Source organism: Colius striatus, chromosome 6 (genome assembly GCF_028858725.1).
Source record: "Colius striatus isolate bColStr4 chromosome 6, bColStr4.1.hap1, whole genome shotgun sequence".
In the NCBI taxonomy this organism is placed as follows: domain Eukaryota; kingdom Metazoa; phylum Chordata; class Aves; order Coliiformes; family Coliidae; genus Colius; species Colius striatus.
This window is the reverse complement of record NC_084764.1, coordinates 19,395,779-19,411,716: the sequence shown is the minus strand read 5'-3', so window position 1 is coordinate 19,411,716 and position 15,938 is coordinate 19,395,779. Positions and strand designations below refer to the sequence as shown.

The window sequence follows — 15,938 nt, the reverse complement described above, 5'->3', positions numbered from 1 at the left end:
CTTGGACTCTACATTCTGTTAAGTAAGGACTGATTGAAAGAGGGTAGCAGCTCTTAAAGAATAGCATTAAATCATCAACAGCCAACTTGCTTGTCTTTGCCTCTACTGCAATTATCACAGCTGTACAGTAATCTCAATCTGAAGTGAATCTCCCAGAACAATTAATATTTACAGCTTAGACAAGTCTAATAGATTTAGCAAGTGTCAATACTGAAAGTACTGAGGAAGGATGAAGACTGCTAACAGTAAACACATGCCCGTACCTTTCGTTGGCTATTTGGATGTGCCAATAATTGTCCAGCTCCTACCACATAGCAACCTACTGACCTTTGTTTCCTCTTAGTAGGCTGCTTAGAAGAGAAACTTAAGATTAGTTGCCATGAACTGCATGCCCACGGTCACAGAATCACAAGAAATGGAAGGGACCTCGAAAGATCATCTAGTCCTATTCCCCTGCCAGAGCAGGACCATCTAGAGTAGGTCACACAGGAACTTATCCAGGTGAGTTTTGAATGGCTTCAGAGAAGGAGACTCTACAATCCATCTGGGCAGCCTGTTCCAGTGCTCCATTACCTGAACAGGAAAGAAATTCTTCCGCATATTTCTTTGGAACTTCTTATGTTCCAGATTGTATCCATTGCCCCTTGTCCTATCATTGGATCTCACTGAGAAGAGCCTGACTCCATCCTCCTGACACCCGCCCTTTATGTATTTGTAAACATTAATGAGGTCACCCCTCAGTCTCCTCTGCAAGCTGAAGAGGTTCAGCTCCCTCAGCCTTTCATCATAAGGGAGATGCTCTGCTTCCTTCAGCATCTTTGTGGCCCTGCACTGAACTCTCTCCAGCAGCTCTCTGTCCTTCTTGAACTGAGGGGCCCAGAACTGGACACAATATTCCAGATGTGGTCTCATAAGGGCAGAGAAGAGGGGAAGGAGAACCTCCCTCCACCCACAGTCCTTCTAATACACCCCAGGATGCCACTGGCCTTCTTGGCCATGAGAGCACATTGCTCGCTCATGGTCATCCTGCTGTCCACCAGGTCCCTTTCCTCTACAGTACTCTCTTAAGAGTTCCTTCCCCTACCTGTAGTGGTACATGTGGTTATTCTTTCCCAGATGCAAGACTCTACATTTGCCCTTTTTGAGTTTCATTAGATTTCTCCCTGCCCAACTCTCCAGCCTGTCCAGATCGTGTTGAATGGCAGCACAGCCCTTTGATGTGTCAGCCACTTGCCTCTTTCTTGAAGGTATAAATAAATTAAATAAAACCATCAAACTTGTTGTTCTAGCCCTGTGGTTAGGATTTTCCTTAAAATGGCAAACTAATAAAGTATGCAGCAATAATACATGATTATTCCATAGATGGCAAGGTCTTCCATTTTTATTGAAAAACCACCATCTTCCAAAATAAACACAAGATATCTATTTCTATAGTAGTGTGCTGGATGTCGAAGCTTGTTTACATCCAACAATAAAAAGGGTGACTGCAGGATGCCACTGATTTTGAAATAAGGGTGCCCTCCTAAAAGAAATAAATATTTGAGCTTATTTTGTAAGTTACTCTTGTCTATTGGCTCCTTCTAGTGGCCTTCCCCTGCTGCCACACTTAACAAATTACCTCAACCTTTCCTTACTGTCTCAAACCTCATTTAGCCATGTGTCCAGACACCAAAAGAGCAGACAAACTTGTCTGAGCAGCAGCAACAGCTTTCAGTTAAGGCATACCTAGAAAGGCAAACCTCAGACTAAGTATTTCCAGTGAAGTTTGCTTGCCCTTAACTTTTCAGGCTTCCTGTATGTCAACAAAAACTTTTTCTGCGGAACATGGCAAGATCCTGTGGTGTAGAAGAAGCCTATGGCCTCTCCTAGCTTGATGCAGCCTCCAGTTCAGAATACCAAATTGTGAGAACACACATAACTAGGGTTTTTGTCTACATATGACACTCTGGCGGATACACAAATGCAAAAAAATACTGCACACACTCCCTAAAATTATTTTACTTCCATAAAGCTATAGGAGATATTTATAGGTGCTCCTATACAGCTTAACTCCCCTTTTAAGGGCCTCCAACATGCATCTGTACTCTGTTGTTTCCTGGTTTGGAGATTATTTTGTTTTTAACTTGAGATCTTTAAGTAATTATTTTAAGAAGGCCACAAAAGCTTTTATACCTGGCATGCTAAGCCAAGAGCATACTGCAATTTGTTATAGCATATACCTTCTAAATAACAACCAACACATATTTAAAGGCAATGCTTTGTGAACTTGCCCTTGCCTCTGCCAGCATACAGGTAGTGACAGCTCTCTTCCTCTCTGGTAGCAGCAGTAGTAGTTTGGATATACTGAAGACCGAAACTAAATGTATGCAATGAATTGAAAATGGAAAGAGTGAATTGATGGTAACTTGACAGTCTGACTGAGCCTGCCCAGAAGCACAGTGCTGCACTGTTCATCCTCAATATGCCTATTCATGGCTGATTTCTGTCAAAAACAGTCAACTTAACTCTCCATTCTCCCCTACCAACTGCATTCCAAACCAAGACTTGCTACTCTGCTGCATGGTTTTGTACATTGCACTAGTTTGTACTGCTCAAGAACTGAAAATACCATAAACTCCAAGATAAACAGTTCAGTAAACACACACCACTAAGCAAATGAGGACAGCTTCCCCAGCTTGACAGGCAAGGATTCGTTCTTTTGTTGCATTTAAAATACCAAGATCCAACTTAACTGATCCTTTTACAGAGCAGCGCACGGAATTTCATTGAGGTTGTATTAGAAGTTATCTCCATAGCAAAAGAACTGCTTAACTGGCAGCCTGATATGAAGATTATCTTCATTGTATGAGACAGCCTGACACCTGCATACCTGTGCATTTTCAGTCACTTTTTATCATTCTTTGCTATATGTAAATAATAATTCTGAGCACAATGCATTCACCTTTTAAAAATGCTCCAAGGAAAACACCTGAGCAGCAACAGCACCAATACTGAATAATTCTTATAGTATCTATGCTAAACATGAGTAATAATAGCCATTAGAAACCAACTACAGAAATCCTGTTCTTACATACCGATAAAGGACAGTTATGAAAGAACTGAAGAAACAGGCCATTCCTTTGTTATAACCACTTATATTTTATTTTACAGTATAATTGTGACATTTTATTTTACTATAACCAAAGATCAGGGTTGTTTACAAATATAATGGCTGCCATTTTTATGTAAACAATTAAAAAGTGTCTCTAAATATTAAAATTTAATATGACTGTATTAAACTGAATTACTTTCTGTGCCATCAGGTATTAATGGAGAGGAACTAATTTAAGCAAAAATAGTTTTCAGAAATTAAATGTAGAAACTAAGAAGCCTGAATAAGGTTTCAAAAGACCACTCCCTCCTCTCACTGTAAAAAGGAAAAAGGAAATTCTTTCACTGAAGTTGCAACAGAGTCAACCAAGTCCATTTTTATTAAGGCTTCTTTACATATTATTGAATCCCATCATGCCTTTCATATTCCCAGCAGCACCTTGTTGAAATTGTCTCATCATTGACTGCAATCCTGCCATGCCACCTGCAGAAAATAAAAGTGAAAACATGCATATGTTACTTAACTCTGAAGGCTTCTGAGGCCTTATTGCAGTACACAGGCTATTTCAAAAATATACAAATACAAAAGCCCAAGACTGTCAAGCCAGGCTTAAATGGGTATTGGAAATGGCCAGCTAACTGAGTAATTACAGAATGGGCCATGAAACACAAGGCTTGAAGTAGGTTAACGTGACCTGTACATTAAGATCTAGACAAAAGAGGAAAAACTTGAAGGAATGTAGCAATTAGTAAAGTTCCTCCATGGGAGTCTTTAAATAAAGCTGCTCATACAAAACTTAATTATTTGAGGCAACGCTTAGAAGAGAAGGCAAGATAAGTTTAGGAATAGATTTGCTTTGCCACAGTCATGCTTCAAGTTACCACCTTACTATTTCAGACATCACTCCAGCTGCTCATTTTGACAAGCAGAGTGCAAAGCATTCATAACATATGGACTAAACTCACTGATTCTTGTTAGAAAACCTATAAATACTTAATACTGATATACAATGCACACATTCTCACATCACCTTCCTCACTCCTCTATTTCAAGTGTAATTGGTAGTCCTCTCCTGAAGCTGTAAAAACCAACACATACCCATATGATGAAGAACTCTTGGATCCATCATCTTTGCCATCTGTTGGTTCAGTTTGGCCAGCTGAGATGGGTTTACGTTCTTTGACATATCACCACCTTAAAAAAAATAAGAAAGAAAAAAGCAGTTATAAGACAGTGGATTCATATATGGGACGAAAAAGAAATCAAATCAGGATTTTCCAGACCATGATAAAAAGTTACTACATCAGCCACTTAAAAAGTACTTTAAGAATCAACTGTCCTTGCACCTCACAACACTGAAATGTCAGTACTGTAGTAGTCATCGAATCTACATTGACAAAAGCAAAAAAACAATAGTTTTCACTGCCAAGTTACATGTTAGGGTCATGAAGAACAGTGCAGCTCTTACCACTTATATAAAGAGCTTTCAAACATCATCAATATGAGTGAGCTACAACTTACTTTCTCCTCTCTCAATAACTGTCATTTTCACATTTCGTCTCTGTTCACACATCAAGTGACTTTCCCACTGAGTTAATAAATATTTTTCTTTTACCTTTGAAAAGTCCTTTGATGCCTCCCATCTTTTTCACCATCTGTGCAAACTTGGTGTACTGGGTCAAAAGCTCCTGAACATCTCTGGTGGAAACACCTGAACCTCTTGCTACTCTTTGGATTCTTCCTGGCTGCTTACTGAAAACTTTGGCACCATCTGTACTGTCAAGTTCTGCAATTACAGTGTGGCAAAGAAAAATCCTTTCAGTTACTGACATTAAAATCTGTTACAGCTGGTAGCAAACTTGTTTCCATTATTGCCAAGAATTTAACTTTGAGCTAGAGACCAAAAATCTAGTTTTTGAAGTGACAATGTAGAATTTCACATAAGTAGAGATACAACGTTCTAGGGAGTAGTACTAAAAAGCTGTTATGTTCCTACATAAATCACCACAATGGAAAAAGTTGCCTGAAAAAATTACACACTCAGCATAATCGTAAGCCATATTAAGCGAGTTTAGCACAAGGGTAAGACCATACCTCTCTTGAAAGAGTTATGGGTAGATTAGAAACAATATACCTTGAATTTCAGAGATCAGGCTATGTTACCAAGTAAATTTGAATAAAGGTAAGAAGAAAGATAGCGATGAGAGTAAAGCAGAATGTAGCTTTTTAATTTGCAAATACAGTGTTAATAATTTAAGCAGCATAGTTACGGTATGAAAAAAATACACTGATAATTGCTTTTGGCTGCTCTATTTTATGTAGGATAGGTGGGATTTTGAAGGACTTTTTTTTTAAAATAATGTATCTCTCTAAATATTAGACTTATTCAGAAAGTTTGAGATACATATGTACTCTTTGCCATTTCTGAATAAATGTTCTGTATTTTCTGTCACTGTGGATGGTGCCACACGTCTAACTTTCCAAAAAGATCTCTGTAAATAAGCTTGTTCAACAATGGAGGAAAAAAACCTCCAAACGGTGAATATTGTTTTACCTTGGTCATTCATACTGTCCATTATAGTCATCAGTTTCTTTAGTCTTGCCATTGATTCCTGTTCATTGCCTTTACTCATGAAGTCAGTTCCAAAACCAGGGATCATACCCTTGATTTAAAAATGGAAAACAAAAGCTGTGTCAGAATAGGCAAAGCTAGCTAAGCTAAGCTAGCTTTAACTAAGCAGCCCAAAATAGAGACAGCAAGTTATAGGTCAGTAGCTAAATATCGCAGTAGGAAATAATTGCAACTTTTTGAAAAACAAAGCACAGAATTCAACACCAGTTTCAATGAAGAGTTTTAAGCTCATAGCAGAATTCTGTCAAATAGAAATGAAAACCTGATAAAGCAAAACTGTTTTGGGGATAACTGACCAGGATCTGACTGAAGGGTCCCATTTTCATGATGTTTTGGAATTGTTCATACATATCTCTTAATGTAAACTGACCTGAAGTACAATAAAAAAAAAAAGATGATTAGCAAAAGTCCTACTGGCTTTTTGGTCTTACTATCCTTTTTCAATGATTCTTTATATTTAAAAGGTACACATTATACTGCATAGCTAAGCAGACAAATAAATGTCTTCACTATTAACATGGCTAAACTGTTTTAGATGGCACATATAAGTTAAACTAGTGATTTTGCAGTTATAGGCTGTAAAACTTACCACTCAAAAAACATAACTCATTTTACTTGCCTGCCACACTTATTAGAGAAGGAATAATCACTTTTCACTAAGCATGTGAAAAGTTACTTGTCTCTACGCATAACACAAGTTAAATCAGTAGCCTACATCTGAGAGAACCTGCCAGGAATAGGTCACAGCAATGTATGCAGTATCCGAACCTTGGGAATACCTTACCATGCTTGAGCTTTTCTATGAGTGCTTCATTATCATCCAACTTCAACTCATTTACTTTATCTATCAGTCCTTCAATGTCACCCATACCTGGAAAAAAACCAAAAAACACAGCTCTGAAGTTATCATTAAAAACCCTATAATTTGACTTTCTATTATCCAATTCAAAGTACCTTTTACATACGGTATTACATAGTACATACCAAGCAGTTTGCTGATGAAAGGCTGTGTTTTAAAGGGTTCAAAGTCATCTATGTGTTCACCAGTTCCAATAAAAATAATAGGACTCTTTGTGGCAGCAACTCTGCAGCAAAATACATTTTATGAAATATTCTCTCAAAAATTACCCATCTTTTGTACCACCCACTGCCATAATGAGCTAGGCATCATCACCACAGCACATCCTCTCTGAAGTACTTTTATTACACCTCAAGCTGTTAATGTAAAAACACCCAGCATTTAAGATGGGTAGCTGGGAGTAGCTGATGCTTCCCTAATTAGTATTTTGTAAAATACAAACTCAGCTTTGGAAAAAAACAAACAAAAAAATCAACAGCAACAGAAGTTACTTAAGCTCACCAATAAGCAACTTGAAAGAAAGAAATAATCTCATTTTTCCAAAACAGTAAAAAAGTTTAGACATAAGAAAAAACAGAATCTTTTCACCCCTCAGTCACCAACATTAGCTTTTACATTAATTCAGCATGACAACTGGAACACGCTTTTGGTATTTTCATTTTGCTTTTATTTTTACATCACTACACTATAAATAACATCAAAATACACATGGCACTTTAAGAACCCTAACACTTAAAGATCAAAGTCAGACATTGATTTAGTAAGTTGGTGTCAGTTAACTTTGACTGGTTTTACAAATCAGCTCAGTCCTATACAGGCTGTATCACTGACATGCAGCTGGAGATCAGTCTGACATACCATGATATAAGGCTGAAGATAAAAAGTAACATTTTCTAGTCAATAGAGTCTGTTGAGATATGGCACAAAGGAACTCCAACAAGAATGGAATTTACAAAAGTATGACTGCAGACGTATTTGTTATCAAATTGCTGGACGTTAGCAATCCAGAAGTTTGATTTGCATCATAGTTTTAAGCCCATTACATAAGACTAGATAAGATTAGATAAGTTTTTCCTCTTGCAGAAAAAAACCCCAACTTGGGCATTATACAAGAAAAAAACTTTTCACGTAAGCTGTATCTATTAAGTCCAAATTTGTATTTTTTGATAAAAACTACTGAAGCATATGATGCAAAAAATAACTGCTTGATGCTGTTTTCAGAAGACAGAAGTCTGACACGTGATACACTACTATATTGTATTTCATATCTGATTCTGACTGACGTTAAATGTCAATAAGTTGTCTATCCATGAGAAGAAGGGTAAGAACACAATTGTTACTGACTTGAATTTCAGATTCTGTGCAGTGTGACAGTGACACTCTCATAGGACAGGTTTCTGTGAGACACTAACACATTTCATCATTGTTCAGGCATGGCTGGATGTTGGACACTATTATATCACAATACTTACGCACTAAGAGCTCCACCTCCTTTCGCATGTCCATCAAGCTTAGTAACAATAACAGAAGCTACATCTACTTTATCTTTAAAAGCTTTAGCTTGAGCTTCACAAGCTTGGCCAATGGAAGCATCCATCACATAAACAATGTTATCTGGTTGCTAGGAGAAATGAGAGATAGACAAAATAATTATTTCCTGCTTTTTTGCAGAATGTTAATGTATTTTGTTCAGCAGCAGAACTTACTGCAATAACAGTATGCACAGGCTGTGCAGTTTTAAAAAAAAAAAAGGACAATCGTTTTAGGAACAGTATTGTCTAAGGACCATTTGAAAACTCTGATACTGTATTACTATATGAAAGACTTACCTACAACACAAAATATTAAAATTTAATAGGTTTACATTTATTATATTTTGAGTCATTTTAGCCAGTATCTGAGCCAATAAACCAATTAGTATTCACAAGAAATTAATGGCTAACAACATCTTCCACTAGGTTTTACATTAAGAGCTCTAAGATATCTACTCCTCTGAAAACAAGTAGTCATTCCCAGGCACAGTGTGGGAAGTGTCATATTGTCATGAAAGATCACAGAATCAAACAAATAGTCAGACATTGAAAACCCATACAAGAAACACCACCTTCATTTACATATCAAAACGGTTGAAAGTTATCCAATCCTCATGTCTGTTTCAGGGCAACTATTCTTGGTGACAATCACAGAAAATTTACTACAGCATAGCTACAGGAAACCTGATTATTTTATCTAGTTTCTTAACACAGGAATGGTAGTCTAGTTATGTGCAAGTGTCCTTGAATTATAGATTTAAGAATTAAAACTGACATAAAACTATCAAGCACTGGTCATTCCATCCAGAATTAGAATTATAATATAATAGAATTATAATTATAATAGAATTATACTCTATTAATTCAAATGCTGACACATTCCAGAGGAGGGAAATCCATGCATATCCATGGGAGACAAACATAAGTGAATTGTAGTCGTATTACTATAACAGAAGTTAACAAATTTCTTGAAACTACTCACTATGGCATTAGCAACTTGTAACATCTCTTCAAACAAAGAGTCTTCCTGTTTGTGACGTCCACTTGTATCAACAATGATTATTTCAAAGTTCTCATTCTTAAATTTTTCAACACCTTCTGAGGCAATAATTACAGGATCCATTTCTGTATAACTGATCACAAGAGAAATATCTGTACATATAGATAGATGGAATTATTTGTTCCCAAAGAAATTCAAAGCATTTCAATTCAAACTTCCATCACTTCACTGTAAACTTAACTGTAAATCTATCTGGATTTCAAGAATGCCTTCTTATGTCAAGCAAAAAGTCATTACAAATATGCCTTCCTAAGCCACTTGCCCTTATTCAGTGAACTAAAGCACAAAGGACTGTCTGTCTCACCTGCTGAAGCCTGCACCAAGTTCTACTAGCCCTTCTCCAAAAGAAAAGGGGCAACTGAGCACCTAAGACAGTACACTTCCAGAAGCTTAGGGGAAAATTATCTACTGCTTTATAAGAAGTTATTTTAGGTTTACTGCTGCCCCTACTTGACAACAGAATTAAGGGTCCAAAAGTCATATTCTTTGATCCATAAAGATACTTCCTGAAAATCTGAATGTGTCTGGTAAAGGCCTATAAACTGCTATACACTGAAACAACATCCTAGAGAATTATCCTCAGATGCCTGATCTCTTCTTACACTATCACTACCTGCTCCTACTGGCAGACAGCATACTGAATCAGGTAGAATTTTCATCTGAACATTGCAAATATTAAATAAAATGTAAGAAATTAGGCAACACTGAATAGGGCTTGGTGTGAGATACTCAATAAGGAACAACACATCATTGGAGTTGAATCATTCTCCAATTCTGAAAGATGCTTACCTCCCATAAAAGGGAATTCTTGCTTTTGTGGCATTCTGCTTTAACTGGTCAAAAGCACCTGTAAGACAGATACAGTCAAGACACTAGTAAAAAATAAATAAATAAATCTGTAAGTACCAAAGAACCACATCATTAAAGGCTGCATTACCTGCTCGGTATGTGTCTGCACATATTAAACACGTCTTCCAACCTTTCCTCTGATAGAAGTATGCTAACTGTAAAAAGAAACCCAAAACAAGTCGTTATACCAAAATCCCACTAGAAAGCATGACACTACATAGCAGCTTACAAGTCACTGAAATACAGAGAGGTCACAAAGGCAAGCCAGCCTTCCTGTAACTGCAATCACTTAGCAACACTGTACGAATATCAAATGTTTGCATATATTTATTAACAGCAAGATGAAAACATCTGCTAGACTCTGTTTCCCATTTCAGTATCCTGAATGATTGCAAATTCCAGTTCCCATTTTACTTAACTCTCAGATTCTGCCTACTGTTAATAATGCAGAAAGGACTCGCTTTTAGAAACTGCACAAAGCTAGAAGTACTTCAATATTAAGCAGTGTAATGGCTACAACTTCTACAGGTCTTTGCTTCTGTACTTCCAGAGTAACAAAGATATATCCATCGCAAGGACATGTTTTAAAGTGACAAATGGAATCCTTACTTTGTTCTAACCCTCAGCTTCCCCGGTATAACGTATATTCAAGAGAACATTTGATTGACCAAAGACAGACTTCCAAAAATATAGTTCATCTACAGAAGCACTAGGAAAGCCTCATGAAGTCAGAGTGGAGACATATTCAGTACACCCTATATGTAAATCTTGGAAGAGGATGATGGAAAAAAGCAAAAGATGCATCAATCTTTTTCCACAGGGTAGTTTTTCCTCCCAACTATCATCATAAATCGGTTAAATATTGATTCTGAGCTTTTCTCTTTTTTTGGCTTAAAAACACAAATCTGAATTTCCTCACTGAATTTGAGGCTGGAAGAGGTTTCACACCACCTACTCACACTCAACCAAGATTCTAACACAGAGGCCAACTTCCACTGATTCTCCTAACTAGGCAATGGAATGAGACAGGTTCCATTCATAGTAGTAGTCTTAAACCCAGAAAGTGAAGAACAGAAATAATCTTTCTTATCCATATACAGTATTGTTTTATTAAGAATTTAGTTTAAAGAAATCTTGAAGGAAGTTCTACAAGCCATAAATTGCCTCAAAAGAATATTACTTTGGACATTAGTTTCAGAAGTCTCTCTGCAAAAAATCTCTCTACATTGTAATCAGTAACACTTTCCTACTACTAGAAACACCATCTATCACAAGCAAATCCTACCAAAGGAGGTCAGTGACCACAACCTCTCTCAAGAAAATAAAATACAAACCATGCAAAAAGATTCAGTGCAAGTTACCTTTGAACAGGTCGTTGTTTTACCACTTCCTTGCAAACCAACAAACATGATAATATTCTGTTTTCCTTTGGTAGGTGTCCATGCTTTGACTCCAGGATCTACAAGCTAAAGGATCAAGTATATTATATGCAACATAACCGAATTTCAGAAGCACAGAACGGTTAGCGTCATAGTTACGGTGGGTGTCTGGTTCTATATTCAGTGGAGCAAGTTATTCTTTGCATACTCTCAATTTGGCTTAGATGCTTGCTGATTTACAGTGAACAGCAACAGCCTATGTAAGACCTAGGCACGCACATATATATAATAATTCTAAGACCAAGCACCAAAGTCAGAGTGGCCTATACATATGGCACAACAATCAACACAGAAACACAACCTTCACCCCACCACCACTGCTCAAGATGGACCTCTTCTGATGAAAATCCTACAGTACAGAAGACTTATTACGGTTGCTGCCTCTTCTTGAATGAGTAGCAGGTACATATACATTCCAGAAAGCCGTCATATGGGTGGGCACAGGCTACAGATGAACAAAAGACTGAACTGAAAAGAAGACAGAACCCAGGTGCTGATTTGACCAAGCAGGCAGATTAAAGAGAAATGTTGCCATGAACTGCTGCGTTGTTAATTAACACTTTTTCAAAAGCTTCAAAGCTTTTGAAAAAGCTTGAACAAATCTTCATTAGGGTTGCAATGGCACGTTTCTGGGACAACCACAGATAGTCCATAAGCTAACAATACTTTACCCTTATTTTGTCTTTAAATGCGAATTGAAGAGTAACAACAGGTGAACTTGACCTTAAATTGAAGTTAGTCTAAGAGATGGCCAGCAAGTAGTTTAAATCAGAAGAATAGTACTGTTTGTAATACCAAGAAGCTTTACCCTAGAAGACATAAACTGCATGTACCACACAATAAAACCTTAAAGGTTGGCTTGCTACTGTACCACTTTCACAGCCCAGGCTGTACAAGAAAAGTGACATAATAGAGAATTTTGACGTCTTACCTTAACAAGTTCCTTAAAGACAGCATGCTGAATCATTTTCCTTTTGTTAAGGCCAGATGCCATTTCTTCAAGATCAATTGCAGACCTGAGTGTAGGAAAAACATCAAATATTAACATAAATTAAAGTAATAAACAAAGTCTCTGCAACAACACACGCTGATTTGCCTTGAGTTTTCTAATAGGATGTATGTAAGAGCAGCCATGCATTGGAGACATTATTTCTGTATGCAGGACAAACAAGTTTGAAAGTACTCCCATCTTTCAGAGTTGCATTGACTCGAATTTCACATCTGAAAATAGTCAAGGTTAACAGTATTGATCATATATACAGATCTATTTATATCCAGCACAGAACATGTGAAGATGAGGTGTCTAGGAAGTAACAAAGAACTTGTTTATCATACCACCCAACTGATGACAGCAATGTTTTTTTGAAACAAGACTATAACAGCAATAACTGGCTGAACTTGATGAAGATTCTTTTGATGGAGGTGATTAGACATTTAGTTCAAACTGTATTTTCCTGTTAAAAATAAACTGTATGTGCCAAAGAAAACCATATAAAGTTGTAAGTTATTCTTCTCCAACCTCAAATTACAACTTTTTCAAATGCTGGAAGTTAAACGCATTTTGATTATTTCACTTACTTGACATTTTCTCGGAGTTGCTTCACAAGTTTAATATTAACATCAGCTTCCAGTAATGCTGTACATACTTCTTTTAACATAGCATTTAAAACCTTTGGAGTATAAAAGAAAAATGGTTTTATAATACACAGTATTGACCAGACCAGTGTTAGTTGAAAATAAGACTGTGAAAGTGCATTTATGATACAACCAAGGCTTTTACAAATTAATTGCATGCAGTCTTATCATTATATTGACTGACACACACACAGACAAACTGTGCATTTGTTCCTGTGTTAATACAATTTCATTTGAAAGAGTAATACTAGAAGAGAAGGGTCCTCAATTTGTAATATGCATACTATAAGAAAGTAACACAGAATACTTCCCACCACATTAGAGTTCACGTGGTAGCAAGACTTCCTTAACTTCCCCACAGGCACTCCGTAGTGAAAGCTGTAACAAAAGCTGCAAAAGAATCTCTTAAACACAGCAATCCCTAAATAAAAGTATTCCTTAAATGCAGGTCAGACACACTGCTCTCTGCATTCTCAGAAACTGGTCTGCTGCTTTGGGGTATGCTTTTTTAGCAAGCAGGTGCTTCAGGAACCCAGTTTAGCAGTCCTAAGACTTTTCAAAATGAAAAGTCATGAATAAAAAGAATTTTCAAAAGTTACACCTGCATAAATGGCCTCATTTGCATAGTCTGAGCTCTTGCAGGAGAAAAGTTTCTACTGCTAAACACATCCAGATTGGGTTATATTTGATTCAGTTAAGGATTTACTCTCCCAGATGAAGATTTACTGAAGCCTTTCCTCTATGCACAAGTTTCAACTCCATAACGCTTGATAATCTTATAGTTTAGTTATTTTAAGCCACCTGTCTGCCTACCTAAAAAGAGTTTCTAGCAATTTGTTAAGTTTCTAGCTCAGAAGCACTTTAAACAGTTACACAGTTAAGTTTTCTGTCTTGCTTTTCAGATTACATAGCAAAAACCACTTATTTGTAATTTCAAATTATTATTTAAAAAAAATACAGACTATACCAAGTCAAATAGCTTCCAGAACCACACACTGCATTGCCTTGGATGTAAAGGCAGCTAACAGAACATAACCATCACATTTCAAAGTATACATTGAAAGTTATTTGTTCTTCCACACTTCAGCTTCTAGCAGCCTAGTACACATCTCCATAGCCTGGCTATGCATAAGTCAGAGCACTTTACATAGCCTCTGAGCCTGCTTTCCACCCACACTTGGGCACACATTACCTCCTCCTCTGAACACTAATCTCCATAACCATAGCCACCAGGCAGAAGGACCCTTTGACCGTGGGACCCCCTATGCTTGAAGCGATTATACATATCTAAATCTGGTTCTAAGTCTTGGGAGTACTATCAGGGGAGTAAAACCTCTAGCTAGAAATTTTACTTGAAAGAAAAAAGCCTCAGGATAACATCAACCTATTTCAAGCTTCTCATCCTCCTTTGAGGACTTTCTTAGAATGTTGCTAAGAGTTGGTGCCACCACACATGCATACTACCCACCTCTTCATTGATAATTGTAGCATTGCTCAGTGAGCGTAATGCTGAAGTTATTTTTCTTCCAAGATCTGCCAGAACCATTTTGGCGGCTTCAAGTACAACTCAGAAGAATCTGAAAAAAAAAAAAGATATTAAATTTAAAACTAGTTGAAGCTAAGCCTTCACAAATTAATTACTCCAGTATCTTTTGGGTTAAGAAACCACATTTACATTCCAGCAAGCACACAAGTTTTACTTTCTAAGTTATTTTTACGAAATATTGGCCTGAAGTTAATTTTAGGTTATCCTGATGGCCTACTTAAAAACAGAGAATCCACAGTGCCATTAGGAAGAATTTCACTGTCTGGAATATTTGTGCATTGGATTGACCATGAAAAAAACCCAGTACAGACAGACTTCCAGAAAGAATGCTAACTGTTTCTTATCTTCTTGTCAGCAATATGCTACAGGACAGAAACAACATTAGGTAGAATAGTCTAGAAATTCTGCATCCTGCAAAGACAGTATGATCAGAAGCAAAATATTTTACTAGCAAAACTGAACATTATTTATTGGTTCACTTTTATCTACCTTACACTGAATCAAACTGAATTTCTCATTTCAGCCACCCTACAAACATACTTTCATTTTAAAAAGTAAAATTTGCATTTTTTTTTAATGGCAATGGAAATTCAGACTATTTTTGTTCACTATAGGCACAAATCTTACATAGAAACCTAAAGCACACCAGAACTAAGAGTCAGGAAATCACAAAAGTTAATTTCTGAAGGGTTTCTGATGTCTAATTAACATGCTAAAGCACTCTACCTCCTATACAAGGTGACAGATATTCAAGAGACACATGGCAGTAACTGCAATCTAAAATTCTGAAAAAGGGCAAGCCAAAATTTATCTGAAGAGCAAAAAAGTTGCACCACCATAGTTACTTCTGAAATGGAGCACTTCAGATACTTTTTGTATCCTCCAATTTCACAGTTATTTTCTTGTACCCAGCTGAAAATACTCTCTTGCTGATAGCTGAATCCAGAATCTTACATTTAAGTTTATCCTTACAGAACTGAAAGCAAACTTCCAATAACGAGAAGATGTGTAATCTAAGCAGCTGGGACTTCAAAATTTTTGGTACTTCCTCCTCTCTCAAATGAGTAGGAAAGAAAACAGGTAATAAAAGCCTGTCCATTTAGTAACACGAAGAACACATCATTAGTTACATTCTTATTTTATTTAAGACAGAGGGCTCCAACCTAGGCAAGATAGAAAGTTCATTATATACACAATGAGATTTACTAGCTGCACAGCCCCAAAAAGCAAGGTTTACGATGTGTTTATAAGTACAAACATATATTAGAAAGTAGATAAGTCACCCATGTAAGCCA

At 36.8% G+C, this 15,938-nt stretch overlaps 1 protein-coding gene across 2 annotated transcripts in view; it reads right to left on the bottom strand.

The window, feature by feature from the left end:
* Positions 1–15,938, bottom strand: part of LOC104550292 (signal recognition particle subunit SRP54) — a 38,107-nt gene that overhangs the window by 19,722 nt on the left and 2,447 nt on the right. Inside the window, exons 2-16 of one of the 2 annotated variants that reach the window (XM_061997568.1) lie at positions 14,566–14,674; positions 13,041–13,132; positions 12,394–12,478; positions 11,385–11,489; positions 10,112–10,178; positions 9,964–10,021; positions 9,097–9,247; positions 8,055–8,203; positions 6,708–6,808; positions 6,508–6,594; positions 6,020–6,093; positions 5,646–5,754; positions 4,707–4,877; positions 4,190–4,285; positions 3,150–3,574 (exon numbers count right to left, since the gene is read on the bottom strand). In XM_061997568.1, the coding sequence (XP_061853552.1) occupies positions 3,483–3,574; positions 4,190–4,285; positions 4,707–4,877; positions 5,646–5,754; positions 6,020–6,093; positions 6,508–6,594; positions 6,708–6,808; positions 8,055–8,203; positions 9,097–9,247; positions 9,964–10,021; positions 10,112–10,178; positions 11,385–11,489; positions 12,394–12,478; positions 13,041–13,132; positions 14,566–14,643 (1,515 nt within the window). In that variant the 5' untranslated portion in view covers positions 14,644–14,674 and the 3' untranslated portion in view covers positions 3,150–3,482. Of the gene's footprint in view, positions 1–3,149; positions 3,575–4,189; positions 4,286–4,706; positions 4,878–5,645; positions 5,755–6,019; positions 6,094–6,507; positions 6,595–6,707; positions 6,809–8,054; positions 8,204–9,096; positions 9,248–9,963; positions 10,022–10,111; positions 10,179–11,384; positions 11,490–12,393; positions 12,479–13,040; positions 13,133–14,565; positions 14,675–15,938 lie in introns of those variants that run through there. The other variant, XM_061997570.1, reaches the window with a different exon arrangement.